Source organism: Gorilla gorilla, chromosome 14, assembly GCF_029281585.2.
Source record: "Gorilla gorilla gorilla isolate KB3781 chromosome 14, NHGRI_mGorGor1-v2.1_pri, whole genome shotgun sequence".
Classification (NCBI taxonomy): Eukaryota; Metazoa; Chordata; class Mammalia; order Primates; family Hominidae; genus Gorilla; species Gorilla gorilla.
This window is the reverse complement of record NC_073238.2, coordinates 49342459-49364029: the sequence shown is the minus strand read 5'-3', so window position 1 is coordinate 49364029 and position 21571 is coordinate 49342459. Positions and strand designations below refer to the sequence as shown.

Below are 21571 nucleotides of genomic sequence, written 5' to 3'. Positions count from 1 at the left end.
TCAAACAAATGTAGAATTATAAATCATGGTGATTACAGTGAAGAGAAAAAGAACAGTATAAACTGAAAAAGAATAAACAAGGATTCTACTTTGGATTGCATGGTCAGGAAAGATCTGTCAAAGAAACAACATTTTAGCATTTATAATAAGATTTAGGTAGCTTCAATTTCACCATTTAGATTTAGTAAATTCAGTGATAATTATATATTTAATAACAATGTGGGAATATTTATTAAGAATAAATGAAAGAGTTCATATTAAGTATCTATTTTAATATGGATGGTTTGATTTCTGTAGCAACCTTTAGTCTCCTGAGAGTTAATAGCCTAAAATCGAGAATATAGAAATAATTTTTTCTAAAGTATAGAAAAATACAAATGATTTGTAAACATTTGAACAAGTATGCTTTCTGAAGTTAAGGTGGGAAAACTAACTGGTTTCTGCCTCCCACCAAAATATAAAATACAAACTTTGTTCTACAGATTATTTAAATGCACTATTCAATTATTTCATATATATTTTCAGAAATAAAAAGTTATAATAATCCTTAGTCACTAAAATATCAGTTATTTCAAGGTATCTAAAATACTTTGAGCAAAATTCAATTTTGTTCATTTCAACTTAGAAAATAAAAATAGGCTGGGCACGGTGGCTCATACCTGTAATCCCAGCACTTTGGGAGGCCAAGGTGGGCAGATCAACTAATGTCAGAAGTTCGAGACCAGCCTGGCCAACACGGTGAAACCCCGTGTCTACTAAAAATACAAAAATTAGCCAGGCGTGGTGGCATGTGCCTGTAATCCCAGCTACTAGGGAGGCTGAGGCACAAGAATCACTTGAACCTGGGAGGCAGAGGTTGCAGTGAGCCAAGATCGCACCACTGCACTCCAGCCTGGGCGACAGGGCAAGACTTTGTCTCAAAAAACAAAAAAGAAAAGAAAAAGGAAAAAAAACAGTGTATTAAAGAACTCAAAAAAGTCAGTAATACAAAACAACAGTGTGCTTCTATAAAAGCAAGGTCAGGTCAAGACATTTAACTGTCTAAAATGCACATCCTTTTTTAAGTTTTTTCATTCCAGGTAATCATTAATTTATCGGAAACTAAGTCTTTCACTTGATTTGAAACCAACATATATGTTAGCCCTGATTAAAATCAGAAGAGAAAATCTTTAAAGTATTCATTTAACAATTGTTTCTAAATATTACAAAATTATCAAGAAAAAAACGTAAAAAGAGTGTCAAATAAATTTAAGGAAAATCTTATAGAATTTTACAAGTATAAGAATTAAAGTTTGCATATATTACCTTCACTGAATTTGAAAATATTCAACCAGAATGCTATCTAAATAACACAGAAGACACAAACTTCATATTGTGGAATAAAATGTGTAAACTTTGCATTTCTAAAGAGAAGAGACACGAATAAATGCCTACATATAGGAAAAGATTTCCTGCCCAAAGACAGTTTTAAGATAAATACTAGATGTATTATTATACTTATTGGTGTACTTACTATTAAAAAAAGTACTCATTCAAACAATACTTACTGAGTTCTTACTACTCCTGATAATGTACTGGGCAGGAAGAATTTTACTTCATAAAGACATGAATTGGATTCCCAAGTTACTAGCTCTATGGCTTTTGGCAAATTACTTAGTATCTCTGAACCTATTTTCATCTCTGAAAAAGGGGAATAATAATGCCTACTTTGTGGATTCCTTGTGAATATTGTAAATAGATAATGTATGAAAACTATGAGGAAAAGTTCCCAATGTATTTGGCACCCATAAATAACATACCATTGACTAAACTTCTATTTTGTTTTTATCTACTATGTCCCATGATGAGGTTCGTTTATGCTAAAATTGATTATTATTTACCTTTCAGAGGCATTCATTCATTCAAAAAATGTACTGAGCCTACTTTATGCCAAGTACCCTGTCCCAACCTTGGATCATGGGTATATAAAGACGGACAACATATACACACTCAAGGAAGTTTCACTAGAGAAACAGTTATGAGAATAGAGAGTATCTAAAATACAGATTTGGGAGTAATAAAAGTAAATACTATAAGTAACTGGGAAGGAAAGACAAATAGAGAAGAAAGACTATCATAGAAATATTCACTAAAAGAATAAAATGAACTGTAAGACTAAGCTTGAAGGATGAAAAGGAACTGCTCAGTAGACAGGGGTTAAAAAAACATTCCAGGCAGAATCTTAATACAATACAGCACAGATGCTTGACAAAACTTTCCTCAGTGTGTAGGTTTAGCAGGAAAAACACAAAAACAAAAACAGGCAAAGACCAGATTGTAAACAGACCTTTAGGCCTTTGTTTTTTGCATAATGTGGTATAACTAAATAATTCTGAGCAGGAAAGTTAAACGATCTGCTCCACAGTTAAAGAAAATAACTGGCAGCAATGTGGAGGTGAGATAGGCAGGCAAGTGTGGATAAAGATAAAATTGAAAAACCACTGCAAAGGTTTAGGTAAGACACCATAAGCTACGGAACTAAGACAAAGGCACTCATAATTTTTAAATGAGGATGGGAATTAACTAACAGAACTGATAGGAAGTGTTAACATATAAAAGGGGAGTCTAAGATGGGAGTCTAAGATGGCTTCCAATTTTCACTTAGATGGGTAAGGGTACCATTAACTTAAGATAATTAATACAGAAAAATTAATCAGATTTGGAGTTTATCAAGGTTTGCTTTGGGTTGTAACAATAATATATGATAAAATTAAATGAATGAATAAACAAATGCACTGATTAATGAGCTGATCTCAGTAAAGACCATAGTACTTATTTACAAGAAAAGTAACTTTTCTCTTTCCTTGGTACACCAAACTGTACTCTACAGATAACAGACACAAATGAGTTTTTCAATGGTTAAAAAAAAAAAAAAGCCTAACTTTTGATCTGATATACTTTGACTAAAGAAAATAAAAATAAACTTGGAAACTATGTGTGCATAGTGATATTATGTATATATACTGAAGTCTGCATTTAGTTTGAGACTCAAAAAGAAATTTATAAAAGAAAGACACAACCAGTAATAAGGAATAAAAAGATCCATATTAAGAATCCACAAGATATGTATTATAAATTGAAGATATGAAAATAAATTGAAGATTAAAAAGTACAGCATGATATCAATAGTAGCTAATATGTCTAGAGCACATATTACCATTAGGTAACATGCTAATGGTTTATATCCGTTTTCACAAGTTCTAACAGCCGGTTAAGTGGTATAGCTGGGAAAGCAAAAGCTTTAATGTAAAGATTTCTTTTTGAAAGGCCAGTAAATCTCTTATTAGGAAGGATAACAACAACTTAGCTAGGGCATCTACGGAAAATTAAAGAAAGGAATAAACAAGAGAATGAATTTATTTTGAATAATGAAACACAGTAAAAGCAAATATTTATGACTTTTCAAGGTTTGTAAGAATCTTCACAAAAGACTTTTTAAAATCCACATCACTCTCTGTCCCTGCTCCTAACTAGACCCCTTAGATTCACTGCATATTGAGAGCTTTACAAAGGAGAATGTGTTTTCCGAAAGTGAACAGTGAAGAAGACACAAAATAGAAAAAGTGAGAACAAATGGGTTAAAGTGCTTTTTATTGGTTAATGACAATTTCATTTGGTTATAACTTCACTCTAATTGTTTGCCTGTATATTCTTTAAACCACCGTTTCCTAAAATTGTCTGATGAGAAAAGTTACCTAGAATATTTGTTAAAAAACACACAATCCTAACATGAAAAATTATAATACCAACAACTGTACTTCTAATCTATTCCACTGAAATTCAAAATAATTTGGCACTTTTAGCAAACTATCTTGGTCTCACCTTAATTCTAATAAAACAGAATTTCCAGAGCAAAGGCAATGTGATTGGTATTAAAATAATCAATTTGTATTAAAAAAGAAAGAATACACCATTATAATCAATGAATATATTTATTCAGAATCATTGCTTTTTAAATCATTTTCTAAGTATATGTTAATGAATAACTGTTAAATTGATATTCTTTAATAGAAATGACAATAACTGACATTAAATATAAAGCAAATATTTTTATTAGAATCATGTAAAATCTAAACAAATTTTTGAAAATGCCACCCAAAATAATATATTTTTCCGTATATGGGAAGACACATATCAGATCATAAGCAACAAGAAAACAAACAAAAAAGATACGAAAAAGAAATAAAGATCTCCCCCTCACCACATTTGGGTTCATCATATCTGTTATGATTGTACCATTAATCACAAAGGGTAAGGCAATATTTCTGTTAGGAGGAGGCAGTGTGCCCTAAAAAACGTTGACAATCTCACTGTCATATACCCAAGAAAGAACCCTGAACCTGGAAGGGGAATAAAGCCTTAAACATGTGTGACGGGAACTCCTATGCACTCTGTCCTGGTTTTCTTTCATCTGGATTTTCAGATGGTTTGTTATTCTGACACAAAGATGGAGTCTGGTACTCAGGCAGGAAAATCTCTCTAGAAAATGCTACCTGATTATGAATGAATTATCTCTTATAATTCTAATCATACAGTTGCACAGTTCTCTGCATTTTCTCTTTAGAGCAGTTTTTAAAATGTGTTTTGGCCTTGTCTCTGCTATTATTTGGGATATTAAGTAAAGACACATTTCATGAGCCAAAACTAACAGTACAGCAACATTCCTCTCCTTGAAGCCAGCATTATTAAAGCATCAGAAATTAACAAAACCTTCAATCTCAGGAAACAATATTCAGAACTACTAGGATTAGGTGAATCTCCCACAAAAAAATGTGTCTGTGCATTGCTAATCTGGGGGTTTAACATTTAACTTTTTAAAAAAAAAAGGCAAATATTTATTAATCCCTAGTGCCTACAATGGTATCCAATACTCAGTAAATAATAAGTATCTATTGAAAGAATGCCATAAAACAGATCAGACTGAGATAATGAGAGAGTGTAAGAGAAATACACCACAAGAGATCAAAACACTGATCTTATAGAAGACAAAAATTAGACATAAAAGTAAAAAGGAAATGCAGACAAGAATAAGAGAAAACCATTAAAAGCATAGGAAAACCAGTGAAAGAGAATACTACAGAGCTCATAAAAGGAGAGTTAAGAATTCTGTCATAACAGGTGAGTTATAAAAATATTTACTTTTACCTACCTTGCGTGGTTGAAAATCATATTTCACACAATGCTGAAAACCTTTTCCTTTGGACTTCAATGATGTGACTATTAAACAGTTGCCAACAAAATGAGCAGAGTAACCAACTCCTTTGCTAGTACGAAAACTGCAAAGACAACTGAGAATAGTATAATATCCTCTGATAAAAAGAACTAAACACCTAATGGCTATTAAACATTCTTATAAAAATAAAACTTATTTCCCTGTACAGTAGAAGCAGTTTAATATGTGTCAAATAAAAACTAAACAAAAATATAAAAGGTTTAGTTATAAGTAAATATAAGAAATTTAAACTAGGAAATAAAAGACTATGACAGCTTTTAGTATTTCAATCTAAAATCTCAGAAATACTTAAAAACAAATTAATTGCCAACAAAAGCCTACCACCAAGTAGACTTTAAGGACCATTTGCAATCAGCAAATACAGAACACATTTACACAAAGTTCACATTTTAAATAACAACCTGCTCTCTAATTCTGGTATACCTTTGAAAATAGCTTACAAATTAAAAAGGAAAAGAAAAAAAAACTTGGTCAGAGTCAAGTTTGATAAATGATACAGTTGATCAAGCAAAGCAGTACATTTTTAGTTTAAAAAATTAAAAAGATGTAACTATGAAATATAGTTGTTTTCTTCTACAAGAGCATTTCCCTTAGCTGTAAATTTAATCACGATGTAGAAAAATGTTTAATCATTGAAAAATGCAGATACCACTGAAACTAATGTATGATCTCCCAAAATGACCACTTTGCAGTCCAACCCCATTTATGTTTGGAAGTTCAGATGCTTATTTAAAACTTGGTCTCATTTTATCCATATATATTTTATAATAGAGCTTAGAAGACAGTAATAGCTCACATATTTCTGTGTTCACATTTCTGACCCAGCCATTACACAAAGAGCTTTAAATATGATTCTCTCATTAAATCCTATGGGATAGACACTATTACTATCCTCATTGGTATAGTTGAAGACACCAAAAGTACAGGGTGAATAGTAGGTGGTAAAGCCAGAACTTGAACACAGGCAGTCTTATTTCAGAGTACTGCAAGTATTAAATGAGATCATATATATAAACACTTACAATGCCTAGCATACAGTATGGCAATCAATGAATGTTTGAAGTACTTATTGTTAAGTATGCTGTACTGTGTATTACTGGCATACTAAAATTACCAAGCTTTCAACCCTTACAGATCAACCCATTTGTTAGGTTGATCAACTCATTCTAGTTGTCTACACCAAATAATCTTATCTTATAATTTCTTACATAGTTATTATCAACAATTTTAAAGCATATGTCAGTTATGCTCATAGAACAAAGTAAGTGAAAAGGCAAAAATGAATGAAATCTGGTAAAAGTTTGGAATTTTTTTCAGGGACCAGCAATCCTCACTAAAAATCCCACAACTGATATACACTGAAGGAGACTGGAACAGAAAGTCTGTACCTTTGACTTTTAAACTGTAATTGAAAAAGAATGATAATCATGAAGCAGATGACCTAGAATCAATAGCAAAATAAATGCATATATACATACATAAATAAAACTGATTTACAGTGTCTTCACAGTTCTAGCATATATTATACACACATATATACATATATACATATATTCTATCTAAGTTGCCTTGAGACTATACATTTATAGAATTCAAGTACTTAAAGAAAAAAGTCCTAAAATTAAACATATTACTTACCAATAAAGATAAGGTTTATCCTTATCAACATTAATATTATTTAATGGATCCATACGAAACCAAGTGTTTAAGGTGAAGCCATTCTGATAAGGCCACTTTGCAATAGGAGGCAAGGCAATTGCCTACAAGGCAATGAGAAAAGGTACAAAAGTATCAGTTAAAGAAATGTGATAGTAGCTAAGGTCAAATATGGCTTTTGCAGATTAAATAACAATCAAAGTATAAATACCAGAAAATCACAAACAAATCCATAAAATAAGAGCTAGTATTTTATGAAAACAATCTCAGTACACCTAAATAGTATTTGTTGATTACAGAAACATTCAATTTTTAAATGCTCAGTGAATTAGATTTTATCTCTAGATTACATAGCAGGTTTCAGACTATACTCCAAGAAGTCGCCATCTAGTTTCATCAGTATACAGTCTCTTATACATAAGCCTCCCAATTTCAGTTTTCTGTGGTTTACACTAGGTTTTCAGTAGTAATCCATTTGGTTAAAGGAGATTGAATATTTAAAGCCAAAAATGACTGAGCTAGAAAATGTTAATGGAATCAATATTGAAGAAATGCAAGCATTAAGAGATAATGTTCATAATGCTAACAACATTGAAACTAAGAAAGGCAAAGTATGACATTTATTACTCAGAAACTTAACTACTGATATTTATAACCAAAAAGGATTCAGATCCATTCATAAGCAGAAAAGGAGTAATATAGGACTCCCTTGAAAATAGCAATCAAATAAAATGTAGCCATTCTAAGGAATAAATAAGAAAGTAGCTGATTATTTCACCTGACTTCAAGAAATGTGTAAATGGATTTATTTTCCTAGACTTTATCCAAATTCTACATAAAAGATAATTACCCATTATGATTTTAAAATTAATCTGTTCCTCAAACAGATCTTTCATGTTGCTGATAATGGCCTTTCTCAAATACAACACGGACCTTCCATGTCAAAAATCTTCTGCATTCAGAATAAAATTTAAATTTCTTCAGGTTATACAGGACTTCCCACGTGCTATGGCTCCAACAAACCCTTCTGATTTTATCCTCCTCTACTACCCAACCCCACATTCCAAAGTACATCTAAATATACCAGCTATTCCACTAGCTCTTTTACAGTTCCTCTTCCTATACATCGTGTTGCTTCTATCCAAATCATTCTTCCTTCCAACAAAATCTCATTTATTCTTTAATAGCAGACTAATATGTTTCCTCATATGTGAAGCTTTTCTGGACTTCAACCTAGCGTGGTTTCTCTTTTCAATTGTGTTCCCATAGTTTTGTTCCCATACCTAAATCTACAGTATCATTTATAACTCTTATTGTAGCAAGCTGTATTTGCATATCTAGCCATCAGAGTTCTTCAAGAGTAAGGAATGTAATCTACTCCAAGCATAATGACTGAAGATGTAGGTGGCAATAAATAATCTCAAAGTAGTCAAAGATTTCTAAGTGCTTGCTGTTAAAAAAAATACACACACACACATACACACACACACACACACACTATTTCAAATGAAGAGTTAAACCCTATACTAACCTTTCGGATTTTAGTATTTAAGCAATTAGTTCAGGCAGTTTTATTATCATACAATATAAATAACATTTTATTATCAAATAATATATAACTTTTCTTGACTTTTTAAAACAGGGAATATTTTACCTTGATCTAATAGATGAACTTACATTCCAAATATATAATGAACTCTTAAGATAATAAGAAAAACAACCAAATCTTTTAAATGAACAGAAGATGTGAACAGAAACATCACAAATGAAGACATAAGAATGGCCAATAAACACATGAAAAAATGCTCATCATCATCAGTCATGAATAAAATGCAAAATTAAAACTATGATGAGGTACCACTACAGTAGATCCCCTCTTATCTGTGGTTTCATAGTTTCAGTTACCCATGGTCAACCACAGTCCAAAAACAGGTGAGCACAGTACATTAAGATATTTTGAGAGAAAAACAAAGAAGGAGGGGAGGGAGGGAGACACAACACTCACAAAAGTTTTACTGTAATGTATTGCTATAATTGTTATATTTTATTATTGTTGTTAATCTCTTACTGTGCGCAGTTAGTAATTTAAACCTTATCACAGGTATGTATGTAGAGGAAAAAACCATAATATGTATTATATAGATGGTTCAGTACCATCCGCAGTTTCAGGTATCCACTGAGCCAGTCTTAGAACATATATCCCCCATGGATAAGGCGGGACTACTGTACATAACCATTTAAATGCCTCAAATTTAAAAGACTGAAAATGTTCAGGATGCAGATCAAGTGGGACCCTCATACACTGCTTATAGGAATGTACAATGTTCTAATACAGAAAACGAGTAGACAGTTTCTCATGAAAGTAAACAGGCAGTTACCATAAAATCCAGCAATCTCACTCAGGTATTTAATCGAAAGATAAGAAAACATATGTCCATAGAAAGACCTGTGCTCAAATGTTCACAGCAATTTTATTTATAACAGCCAAAAACTAGAAACCCAAAAGTCCATCAACTAGTGAATGGATAGGACAGACAAACTGTGGTATATCCATAAAATGCCATACTACTCAAAAAAAGAGAGAACAGAATAAAACAGTAATTAAAACTACAACATGGAAAAATCTCAAAAGCATCATGGTAAGTGAAAGAAGCCTGACACAAAAGACTATATACCAGGCCGGGTGCGGTGGCTCACACCTGTAACCCCAGCACTTTGGGAGGCCTAGGCGGGCAAACAGGAGGTTAGGAGTTTGAGAGCAGCCTGGCCAACATGGTGAAACCTGTCTCTACTAAAAATACAAAAATTAGCTAGGCACAGTGGTGGGAGTCTGTAATACCAGCTACTTGGGAGGCTGAGGCAGGAGAATTGCTTGAACCCGGGAGGCAGAGGTTGCAGTGAGCCGAGATCACGCCACTGAACTCCAGCCTGGGTGACAGCAAGCCTCCATCAAAAACACAAAACAAAACAAAACAAAACAAAACAAAAACACTGTATACTGTATGATTTTATTTATATGACAATCTAGAAAAGGCAAAACTATAGGAATACAAAGTAAATCAGAAGTAGTAAGGAGTGGGGATGGGTAGAGGGGAATGTCTTCCAACAGGCACAAGGGAATTTTGGGGAGTGACGAAATTGTTCAAATCATTATATAGTAGTGGTTGTACGACTTCCAAACTCATCAAGTTGTGCTTTCTAAACTGGTAAATTTTATTATATGTAAATTAAACCTTACTAAAGTTGACCTAAAAATAAATAAATAAAAATCAGCACACGTATTTAAAACTTACCGCAGCACTACAACCAGGGAAATTGAAAAAAGTATCAGGACCGTGTCTCTGTGGCATCTGATTAAGAACTGATAATAATTTTACTGCATGTCTTGGCTGGGGAAACAATAAAAGAAAGAAATGTCATTGTAGAAATTTAGCAATCATACTTAATATACCATGTTAGCCATTGGACTGTTTTCTAACTAGAGAGAAAAATTAATTTTAAATCATTTACAAAACATTTACTAAATCATTTAAGAAGAAAGCAATTTCCATTATAAATTCAAGTATATAGCTCTCTAGAGACAAACTTTTGAACATTAAGTATTAATGGACTGATACTGAATACCTTTCCCTCTGACCACAGCTTACCCAGATTCCACTTTCTCCTCGAAGCATGCTGAACAAAAGCTTCAACTCCTTGACAGTGATGCTGTAGCTGGCAAGAACCCCCAACATATCAACTAGAAGATCTTCAAAGGAAAATAAAGTTATTCTGAACTCTAGTCATGAGCTGCCATCTGTCAAGGTAATATACTTTTTGAAAGATAAAAGTTATCATTGTCATCTCTCTCTCTCTCTCTCTCTATATATATATGTATCTAATACAGCTAAATGTCCTCATGAATAGCCATTCCAATTAACAATTTTTAACTCATTAAATAACCAAAATAATTTATTTGAATTACATGATTTTCCCCCATTAAATTACCACCGCAATTAAGCTGTCTTAGCAGAAATGTAAAATAGATTTTACATATTCCCAGAACACACACACACACACACACACACACACACCCCACAACACAGCCTGCTGTGTGCAGGGAAAGGTAGGTAAAATATGCAAATGTACAAAGATTTAAAATTGCAAACTGGTTATTGTCAAATGAAAAAGTAACAGCTGACTATATTGTCTTTCAGAATTATCTATTCTTAATATATTCTTGGTATATTCCTTGGCCCATTAGCAATTTTTACCACTTACTCCAAGTGAGACATTATTCCAAGTGGTTTACAGATACTAACCTCACAAATCCTCCTAACAAGCCTATGAGGTAAGTACCATTATTATCCCCTTTTAAAATGAGTAAATTGTGGCACAGACAATTTATTCCCATTGCCCAAGAACATAGACCTAGCAAGTGGTAGAATCAGGATTCAAACCCAGACAGTATAGCTTCAGAACCCTCACTCTTACACACTAGTCTATAAGTAGAAGTGTAATTTAAATACATTAATAGTGGTATCCATCATGCTAGTGTGAGTGTTTATGTGCATATAACAGACACACCAGCACACCTAATAATGAGAAAAATTATACATTTAATCTCTTGTCTCTGATTGCTTTCTCTACATATTGTGATTAATACTTTTTCTGTCATTGTTCTTTGCAAGAAATTGAACATCTAAACATTTATACTTCATTTTCTCAATTTCTAAAGCACTTCTTAAGAATGAAACATACTACAAAGGTTATTACAAAGCAATACATATATATTCTAAAAGCTTATAATCAATTAATAAAAAGGTTAGGTTAGGGTAAGCTGAAATACTTAGTACTGATATATAATGTATATTATTCAATATCATATCACAGATTAATAACTGGAATTTGAGACTTTAAAAAATATTTGTCATTTGTATATTTCAAAATTGAAACTTAGGATGCTTATTTTCATCAATTAATAATCAATTAATAATTAAATAATTTTATTTCACACACAATAAGTAATCTCTATGACAAAATTGTGACAGTGGATATGCCACTTTCAGAGTGATATTTTAATGAAATAAAACATGTCATCACTGAAGCAACAAAAATGTATTAAAATATTAGTACATATAGGTCAAAAAGTGTGTTTCTACAAAAAAATTTAAGTACTATAAAAATCCTAAGCTAATATGAAGTATTTTTTTCTTAGTCCATTTAATGTTGCTATAATATGAAGTATTTTTAAGCAATTAGCTGCAATGGCAACCTTTACAGAAGATTTCTTAAAGGTTTACATAAAATACTTTTAAAAAAACTTTAAAAAATATTTGCAACGTTTAAATTTTTTCAGGTTATACAAGACTTCATCTTTATCTTATCTCCCATGTACATCACAAAAAGTAATCTATTAAATTTGTATTTAATTATAAATTTTTAAAAATTCCTTGCATATTGTATATGTAACACAACCAAGCAGCTCAGTTTAATTCTATTACAGAAGGTCTTTTCTGGAGAACAAGATTAAAAGTAATCAGAAATCATTTTTAAAAGAGAAAAAATACAAATTACTTATATATTGTATATGTAACACAACCAAGCAGCTCAGTTTAATTTTATTATAGAAGGTCTTCCTTGCTGGAGAACAGGATTGAAAGTAATTAGAAATGATTTTTTTTTTAAAGAAAAAAATACTAAGACCAAGAAATTTTCTTATCAATTTGCTATAAAATGTTTTATTTAGCCACCTTTTAGTGACACTTTTACTACATTATTAAATAAAAAGTACCCCATTGAATTTAACATACTACAATACATTCAGATATGAACTGTTAGTAGTGTTTTAGTGGCTACTGGTTCTTCCTTAGTATAATACGTAAAGTTTAATTTCTCTATTAAAAAGTAAGACAGAGGTATTTTTCTGACATTTATTCTCTTTTCTCATATCTTTCCATCATCAAGCTCTTTTGAAGGGAAATGCTAGAAATTACAAAAAGTGAAAAATTTTGTTATTAATATTATTACTGAGAAAAAGATAAAAGAATTAAGGAGCTTTATGTAATAGCAATGTCAAGATATGAACTTCTATGGTACAATCATCTTCACTGTCACTTTCACATTTCAGTGCTGATGAATTATGTACCAGTAAACTACTATGCATGTAATTTTGGCTCATTCTCTAAACTGCACTCCATAGAGTAGCAGCCAATTTACAAAAAAAAAATTAAGAGCTTAAGCTCAGATGTAAGAATTAAAAGATCATATGATATTCTATAAAACATGTGTACACATAAGTCTATATTAATAAATTCCTATTAAGTAACTCTAGAATTTATAGAAATGCTACTATTAATATATCTTTATTAAAAAGGTATTTTAAGAAATAGATGTCTGAATCTCATTTTTCATCAAGTTAGCCATCAGTACCCAATACAGGGACTGCTAAATCATTCTAAAAAAAGATATATGCCACCCTGAAGGTAATTAGATATGATTTTTAATATATTTTCTCAGAAAATCAAATTTTTTGAAATATTTAAATTCAAAGCATTCTTTTTGCAATTTTGCATTCTTTTTTAAGCCATTTTTCATTCCATTCTTGTTTAATGTTTTGTTTCATAAATTTTAGAAATAATGAAATGCATAAGCCAAAATGTTAAAAGAGTATTCTCTGGTATCTGAACTACTTTCCAGGATCAGGTATAATACTGTGGAGGGTAATATCAGCACTTTTATAATTATGAAAATGCTTTTATGTCAGAAGATACTTACGCTGAAGATTCGTGGCTTACAAAAAATAAACATTTCAAACTTTAAACTTATTTTCTGGAATGATATTTGCTCTGGAATAATATTCAAAACACTTTTCTGAAATGCATGTAGCCACACAGGAGAATGAGCATGCAAGGTAGTAAAGGGTTGGTGGTGAAAAAATTATAGATTTCAAAGTTATTCTTTGAAATCACCCAAACAAGCAAAACATTAGTATTTTTATCTTGAAATTCTTGGTGAATTTTATGTTCTAGACCATAATATATTAGTTTATTTTAATACAAAAGTTTCTTCCAAAATGGACATATCCAAAAGATACACCATGCTTATCTAAGGCTTTTAGTAACTCCTGTCATAGCTGCATATATGCCAGATTGAGGGGCACAGAACTAGAAGAATTTGGTAAAATGCTCATTATACAGAACTGTAATATCTATTGTGGTATTTTAATTATGTAAAAGCTTAATGAAATACTACATAAAAATACTGTTTATTTTTCTGATAGATTTCATAGCACTCCATGGTACTGAGATTTTCTAAAATTTAGAAAACAACATTAGTAATTATGTTTGTCTACTATAGTAAGTATGTTTTTCTTCTTGCACTCTTCAGGTTTTCCATTAATATAAAAAGTAAAATTTCCACACATTTCCATTTATTTTAAATCAAAGTAATGTCAACAAATCTACATTACCTATAGAATATAAAGAGAAGTATGTGAAACTTTACAAACATTTAAGTTATACTTTCCTTTCAGACAACCCCATACCTGCTATCATGTCATCTACAGCACTCATTTTCAGCAATACTTGTTCAATTAGCCCAACTTCTGTGCTAGTCTGTAAATTCCGAACACTTTTTCGTAGAATGGCTGTAAACATGCTCCATATTTCTGCTTGACATGTTACATCACAGTGCTCCAAAAGCTCTGTCATACATGTTATACTCTCAGCATCCTGGATAATAAAGTTCATCTCCAAGTCAAATTCTCCACCAACCAGCTGAAAGTAAACCGAAAGAAACAATAGTGTTAACATGGGAGGTTACTGATGACAGTAGAATGAAATAATAACAAGAATTCAAAGCTACTACTCTAAAAAATTTCAAGGATTCTGGTATAAAATTAATTTTGATCAAAAGTATAAGAGCTAAAGATAAGTGAAAGGTGTTGTGAGCATCGAAACTAGCAAACAGAAATCTAATTTTCACATAAATGGAAAAGGGTGATTTCAAATCTAGTAAAATAGAGCAAACTACAGCATGTGATTCCTGAGTGAGATTCAGGAAAAATTCCTAAAAAGAGGGTTTGGCCTTTAAAAGGGATAATCAACAGAAAATACAGAATTTACTAAGGATAAATTTTAAGACATGAAATTCATTTTTTTTTGACATTACTAGTCTTACAGACAAAGAGATATAACTGGGGCATAATCTCCATATATAGAAGATAAAGAAATATGAAACTGATACAACTTATAAGAAATATTGAAATAATGAAATGAATGTTAAAAAATAAGTTGAACAGAAGTATGCAAGGTCTTGTAATGCTTTTTTTTTAAAAGCACAAATGTGAATTGGGTAAAAGAAAGCTGAGTTAACAGCAACACATTTGACTTCAGCATTATGGCAAATGAGTCCAAAGTCATACTGCCCCTCCCATTTGGTATTTTAAGTACAGTAATAGACAAATACACATAGAATAAAATAACATAATAATACTCTTTTACTCTCTGTTGATCGAATCCCATAGGAACTATTATATTCAGTTAAAAGCATCATTCTTAAAAAAGAACACTGTCAAACTGGATATCCTTTTGGTCTAAAGAACGATAAGATTTAGGAATAAAATAATAATCATATACAACGTCTGACAAATTTGAAGTCATTGATTCCTTTGTTCATTCAATAAATAATTTATTAAGGTCTAGAAGTTACTGTTCTGGAACTAGAATATATGAATGTCCAAGATAAAAACCACGCACTAACAGTGCTAAATTCTAGGAACAAAGATGTATATGTATGTATGCATACATTACTTTATTCCAAAAAACACTGAAGGTGGCTAAAAGTTATATAAAGCATGAAGGAAGACATAAAATATGAGTAGATGAGAAAAGAGGAAGCAAAGGCAAAACAAGATTAGGAACAGACAGGGAGTAGAATTAGGATCAAGAAGTAAAATTAATTTCCTGTCACTGAAAGGTATTCACAAATACTGACAGATGACCACAGAATATGATGTAAATAGGATAAATAGTAATAATACCACCACTTAACCTTACATGGCATTTAGTATTGTTTTACATGTTTTACATCTATTATGACACTATTATCATCTTCATTTTACAGATAAGGAATCATAGGCACAGAGTTAAAAGTATGTTGAAGAATGTTACAAAATGGGTAAGAGACTCAGGAGCCAAACACAAGAATTCTGCCTTCATGCAAGTTCATATAAATATTACAATCTCATTTAAGAATATTTTTTAGGAGGGAGGTGAGGCAAGATGGCAGAACAGAAAACTCCACAGATCGTCCCTCTAACCCTACCACAAGGACACTAAGTTAACAAACAACTACACAGAAAAAAGCATCTTCATAAGAGCTAAAAAACATGTGAGCACCCACAGAACCTGGTTTTAACCTCATATCACTGAAAGAGACACTGAAAAGATAGAAAAACAGTTCTGAGTCTCTGACGCCACCCCTCCCTGACCCCAGCAGCATGGCTTGGTGCCAAGAGCATCTCTGGGTGCTGGTGAAGGGAGAACAGAGCAATTGTGAGGCACTGAACCTGGGGCCATCTTGTTATAGCATAAAGGAAAACCTGACCAAACTAAGCTGACGTCCACCCACAAGAAGGCATCTCAACCAGCCCTAGCCAGAGGGGAATCACTGATACCAGCAGTCCAAACCTGAGTGCCTGAAAACCTCAGTACCAAAGGCCAGAGTGCTCTTGGTGTTTAAGTAAACTTGAAAGGCAGTCTAGGCCAAGAGGACTGTACCTCATAGGTAAGTCCTAGTGCTGAACTAGGCCCAAACACAGTGGACTAAAGTGGCATGGACATACTGAGATACCAGCTGGGGCAGCTAAGGGAATGCTGGCATCACCCCTCCCCTAACCTCAGACTGCACAGCTTGTGGATACAAAAGAAACCCCTTCCTTCTACTTGAGAAGAGGAGAGGGAAGAGTGGGGAGGAGTTTGTCTTGCATCTTGTTTACCAGTTCTGCCACAGAAGAATAGGGCACCCTGAGGTCATGAGGCCCTTGTTCCAGGCTCTAGCTCTGGGATGACATTTCTAGATACACCCTGGGCCAGAAGGAAACCCACTGCCTTGAAGGAAAGGACCCAGTCTGGGCAGCATTCATCATGTGCTAACTGAAGAGCCCTTGGGTCCTGAATAACCAGCAGTGATACCAAGGTACTACGCTGAGGGCCTTGGTGAGTTTCTGAGACTTGTTGGCTTCAGGTGAGACTATGCACATTACCCGCTGTGGTGGCTATGGGGCAAAACTCCTTCCGCTTGATAAAAACAGAAGGAAGAGTAAAGGGGACTTTGTCTTGTATCTTAGGTACCAACAACACTACAGTAGGGTAGAGCACCAAGTGGGCTCTTGGGGTCCCCAATTCTAGGACTTGACTATTAAGACAGCATTTCTAGACCTGCCCTGAGCCAAAGGGGAGCCTACTGCCCTGATGGGTGAGTCCAGGCCAGGCAGCATTCACCACAAGCTGATAGAAGAGCCCTTGGTCCTTAAGGGAATGTCGGTGGTACTTTGGCAGTCCTCCTCATGGCCAGGAGTGGCAGTGGCTAAGGCATGAGGCTCCTCAGCCTTTGGAAAGGGGAAAAGGGGAAAAGTGGAAAAGGGGAAGGACTGTGTCTTGTGGTTGGAGTGCCAGCTCAGCCGCAATACAACAGAATGCCAGGTAGATTTCTAAGGTTTCTAAGATTTCTAAGACTCTAGTCCCAGACTCCTATATGGCATCTCTGGACCCGCTAGTGGCCAGGGGGACTTTGCCACCCTGAAGAGAAGGACATAGGCCCAGTTAGCTTTGCTACTTGCTAATTGTAGAGCCCTAGGGCCTTGAGTGAACATAGGCTATAGCCAAGGAGCGATTAAGGCAGGCCTTGGGCAAGACCCAGCACTGTGCTTGCTTCACGTGTGACCCAGCACAGCCATGGTGGTGGTGGTCATAGGGGTGCTTGTGTCATACGTCATACCAGCCCCAGCTTTAGGTGTCTCAGAACAGAAAGAGAGAGAGACTCTGTGTGCTTGGGAGAAAGTAAGGAAAGAGAACAAGAGACTCTGCCTGGTAATCTAGAGAATTATCCCAGATCTTGCCCAAAACCATCAAGGCAGTAAGAGATGTCTACAAGTCTGCAAGAATCACAGTGTCACTGGAAAGCCTTCCCAAGAAGGGTGGCTATAAATAAGCTCAGGCAATGAAGAGTACAATAAATACCTAACTCTTCAATGCCCAGGCACCGAGGAACATCTACTAGCATTAACACCATCCAGAAAAACATGACCTCACCAAAATGAACTAAATAAGGCACCAAGAATCAATCCTGGAGAAACAAAGATATGTGTGTGACCTTTCACAGAGAATTCAAAATAGCTGTGTTGAGGAAACTCAAAGAAATTCAAGATAACACAGAGAAGGCATTCAGAATTCTATCAGATAAATTGAACAAAGATATTTAAATAATTTTTAAAAATCAAGCAGAAATTCTGCAGTTCAAAAATGCAATTGGCATACTTAAGAATGCATCAAGTCCTTTAAGAGCAGACTGGAACAAGCAGAGGAAAGAATAATGAGCTTGAAGAAAGGCTATTAGAAAACACACAGAGGAGAAAAAAGAATAAAAACCAATGACACATGCCTACATGATCTACAGAATAGCCTCAAAAGGGCAAATCTAAGAGGTACTGGCCTTTAAAAGGAGGTAGAGAAACAGATAGGTGTAGAAAGTTTATTCTGAGTAAACCTTCAAATAACAGAGAACTACCCAAACCTAGAGAAAACATCCAAGTACAAGAAGGTTATAGAACACCAAGAAGATTTAACCCAAAGAAGACCACCTCAAGACATTTAGTAATCAAGCGCCCAAAGGTCAAGAATAAAGTAAGAATCCTAAAAGCTGCAAGAGAAAAGAAACAAGAACATACAAAGGAGCTGCAATACATCTGGCAGCAGACTTTTCAGTGAAAACCGTATATGCCAGGAGACAGTGGCATGACATATTTAAATTGCTGAGGGAAAAATCCTTTTACCCTAGAATAGTATATCCAGTGAAAATATCCTTTGAACATGAAGAGGAAATAAAGACTTTACCAAACAAATAAAAGCTAAGGGATTTCATCAACACCGGACCTGTCCTACAAGAAATGCTAAAGGGGGTACTTCAATCAGAAAGAAAAGGGCATTAATAAGCAATAAATGATCACCTGAAAATACAAAACTTACTGGTAATATAAGTACACAGAAAAACACAGAATATTATAACACTGTTACTGTGGTTTGCAAACTAGTCTTATCTTAAGTAGAAAGACTAAATGATGAACCAAGCAAAAATAATAACTACAACAACTTTTCAAGACATAGGCAGTATAATGAGATATAAACAGACAAAAAGTTAAAAAGCAAGGAAATGAAGTTAAGGCAAGTTTTTACTAGTTTTCTTTTTGCTTGTTTGTTTGCTTATGCAAATAGTGTTATGTTATTGGGTTAAAATAATGAATGATAAGACAGTATTTGCAAGGCTCATGGTAACCTCAAACCAAAAAATATACAATGGACACACAAAAAATAAAAATGAAGAAACTAAATCACCAGAGAAAATCATCTTCACTAGAGGACAGAAATGCAAGAAAGAAGACCACAAAACAACCAGAAAACCAAAAACAAAATGGCAAGAGTACATCCTTACTTAATAATAACATTGAATGTAAATACACTAAACTCACCAATCAAAAGACACAGACTAACTAAATGGATGAAAGAGCAAGACCTATTGGTCTGTTGCCTAAAAGAAACACACTTCACCTATAAAGACACACAAAGACTGAAAATAAACAGATGGAAAAAGATATCCCATGCCAAAGAAAACCAAAAAAAGAGCAGAAGTCACTATACTTATATCAGACAAAAGAGATTTCAAGACAAAAACTATAAAAAGAGACAAAGAAGGTCACTATATAAAGATAAGGGTGTCAATTAAGCAAGACGATAAAACAATTTCAATATATATGCACCCAACACTGGAGCACCCAGACATATAAAGGAAATATTATTACAGCTAAAGACAAATATAGGTTCCAATATTATAATATCTGGAGACTTCAAAACCTCACTTTCAGCACTGGACACATCTTTCAGAAAGAAACTAAGCAAAGAAACATCAGAATTCATCTGCACTACAGACCAAATTGAGCTAATAGATATTTACAGAACATTTCATCCAGGAGCTGCAGAATACACATTCTTTTCCTCAGCACATGGATCAACTGAAAAGACAGACCATATGTTAGGTCACAAAACAAATCTTGAGACATTCCAAAAAAAATGAAATAATATAAAGCATCTTCTCTGACAACAATGGAATAAAACTAGAAACACCAAGAGAAATTTCGGAAACTATACAAATACATGGAAATTAAACAATATGCTCCTGAATGACAAGTGGGTCAATGAAGAAATTAAGAAGGAAATTGAAAATTTTCTTCAAACTAATAATAACAGAAACACAACATACCAAAACCTATGGGATACAACAAAAGCAGTACTAAGAGGGATGTTTATAAGTGCCAATATCAAAAAAGAGAAAAAATATCAAACAGACAATCAAATGCTGCATCTTAAAGAACTAAATGATCAAGAGCACACCAAATCCAAAATTAGTAGAAGAAAAGAAATAATAAAGATCACAGCAGAAATAAATAAAACTGAAATGAAGAAAACAATACAAGATCAATGAAACAAAAAGTTCATTTTTTGAAAAGCTAAACAAAATTGACAAATCTTTAGCCAGACTAAGAGAGAGAATCCAAATAAATAAAATCAGAAATAAAAAAGGAGACATTACAACTGATACTACAAAAATTCAAAGGATCATTAGTGGCTACTGTGAGCAACCACACGCAAATTATTTGGAAAATCTAGAAGAAATGGATGAATTGCTCCACACATACAAGTACCAAGATTGAACCAGGAAGAAATCCAAAACCTGAACAGACTAATAACAAGCTACAAGACTGAAGTTGTAATAAAAGTCTCCCAGTAAAGAAAAGCCCAGGAAATGATAGCTTCACTGCTGAATTCTAACGAAACATTTAAAGAACTAATATTAATCCTACTCAAACTATTCTGAAAAATAGAGGAGAAGGGCATACTTCCAAATAGAGGAGGAAGGAATACTTCCAAACTCATTCCACGAGGCCCGTACTACCCTGATACCAAAACCAGTCACAGACACATAAAAAATAAAATAAAATAAAATAAAGAAAACTACAGGCCAATACCTCTGATGAATATTGATGCAAAAATCCTCAACAAAAAACATAGCAAACCAAATTCAACAATACATTAGAAACATCACCCATCATGATCAAATGGGATTTATCCCTGGGATACAAGGACGGTTCAACATATACAAATCAATCAATCTGATACATCATATCAGCAGAATGAAGAAAAACCACAAGATCATTTCAACTGATGCTAAAGAAGCATTTGATAAAATTCAACATCCCTTCATGATAAAAACTCTCAAAAAACTAATGACAGAGGGAACATACCTCAACACAACAAAAAGCATATACTACAGACCCACAGCTAGTATCATACTGAATGGGGAAAAATGAAAAACTAAAAGTCATTTCTC

The 21571-nt window shown here is 33.3% G+C and overlaps 1 protein-coding gene across 6 annotated transcripts in view; it reads right to left on the bottom strand.

The window, feature by feature from the left end:
- The window catches only part of NBEA (neurobeachin), a 723498-nt gene that overhangs the window by 609043 nt on the left and 92884 nt on the right, over window positions 1–21571 (bottom strand). For all 6 annotated transcript variants that reach the window (XM_055360199.2, XM_055360200.2, XM_055360202.2 and 3 more), the window contains exons 2-6: window positions 14454–14685; window positions 10576–10676; window positions 10222–10317; window positions 6911–7032; window positions 5189–5315 (exon numbers count right to left, since the gene is read on the bottom strand). In XM_055360199.2, coding sequence (XP_055216174.2) covers window positions 5189–5315; window positions 6911–7032; window positions 10222–10317; window positions 10576–10676; window positions 14454–14685 — 678 coding nt within the window. The remainder of the gene's footprint in view (window positions 1–5188; window positions 5316–6910; window positions 7033–10221; window positions 10318–10575; window positions 10677–14453; window positions 14686–21571) is intronic.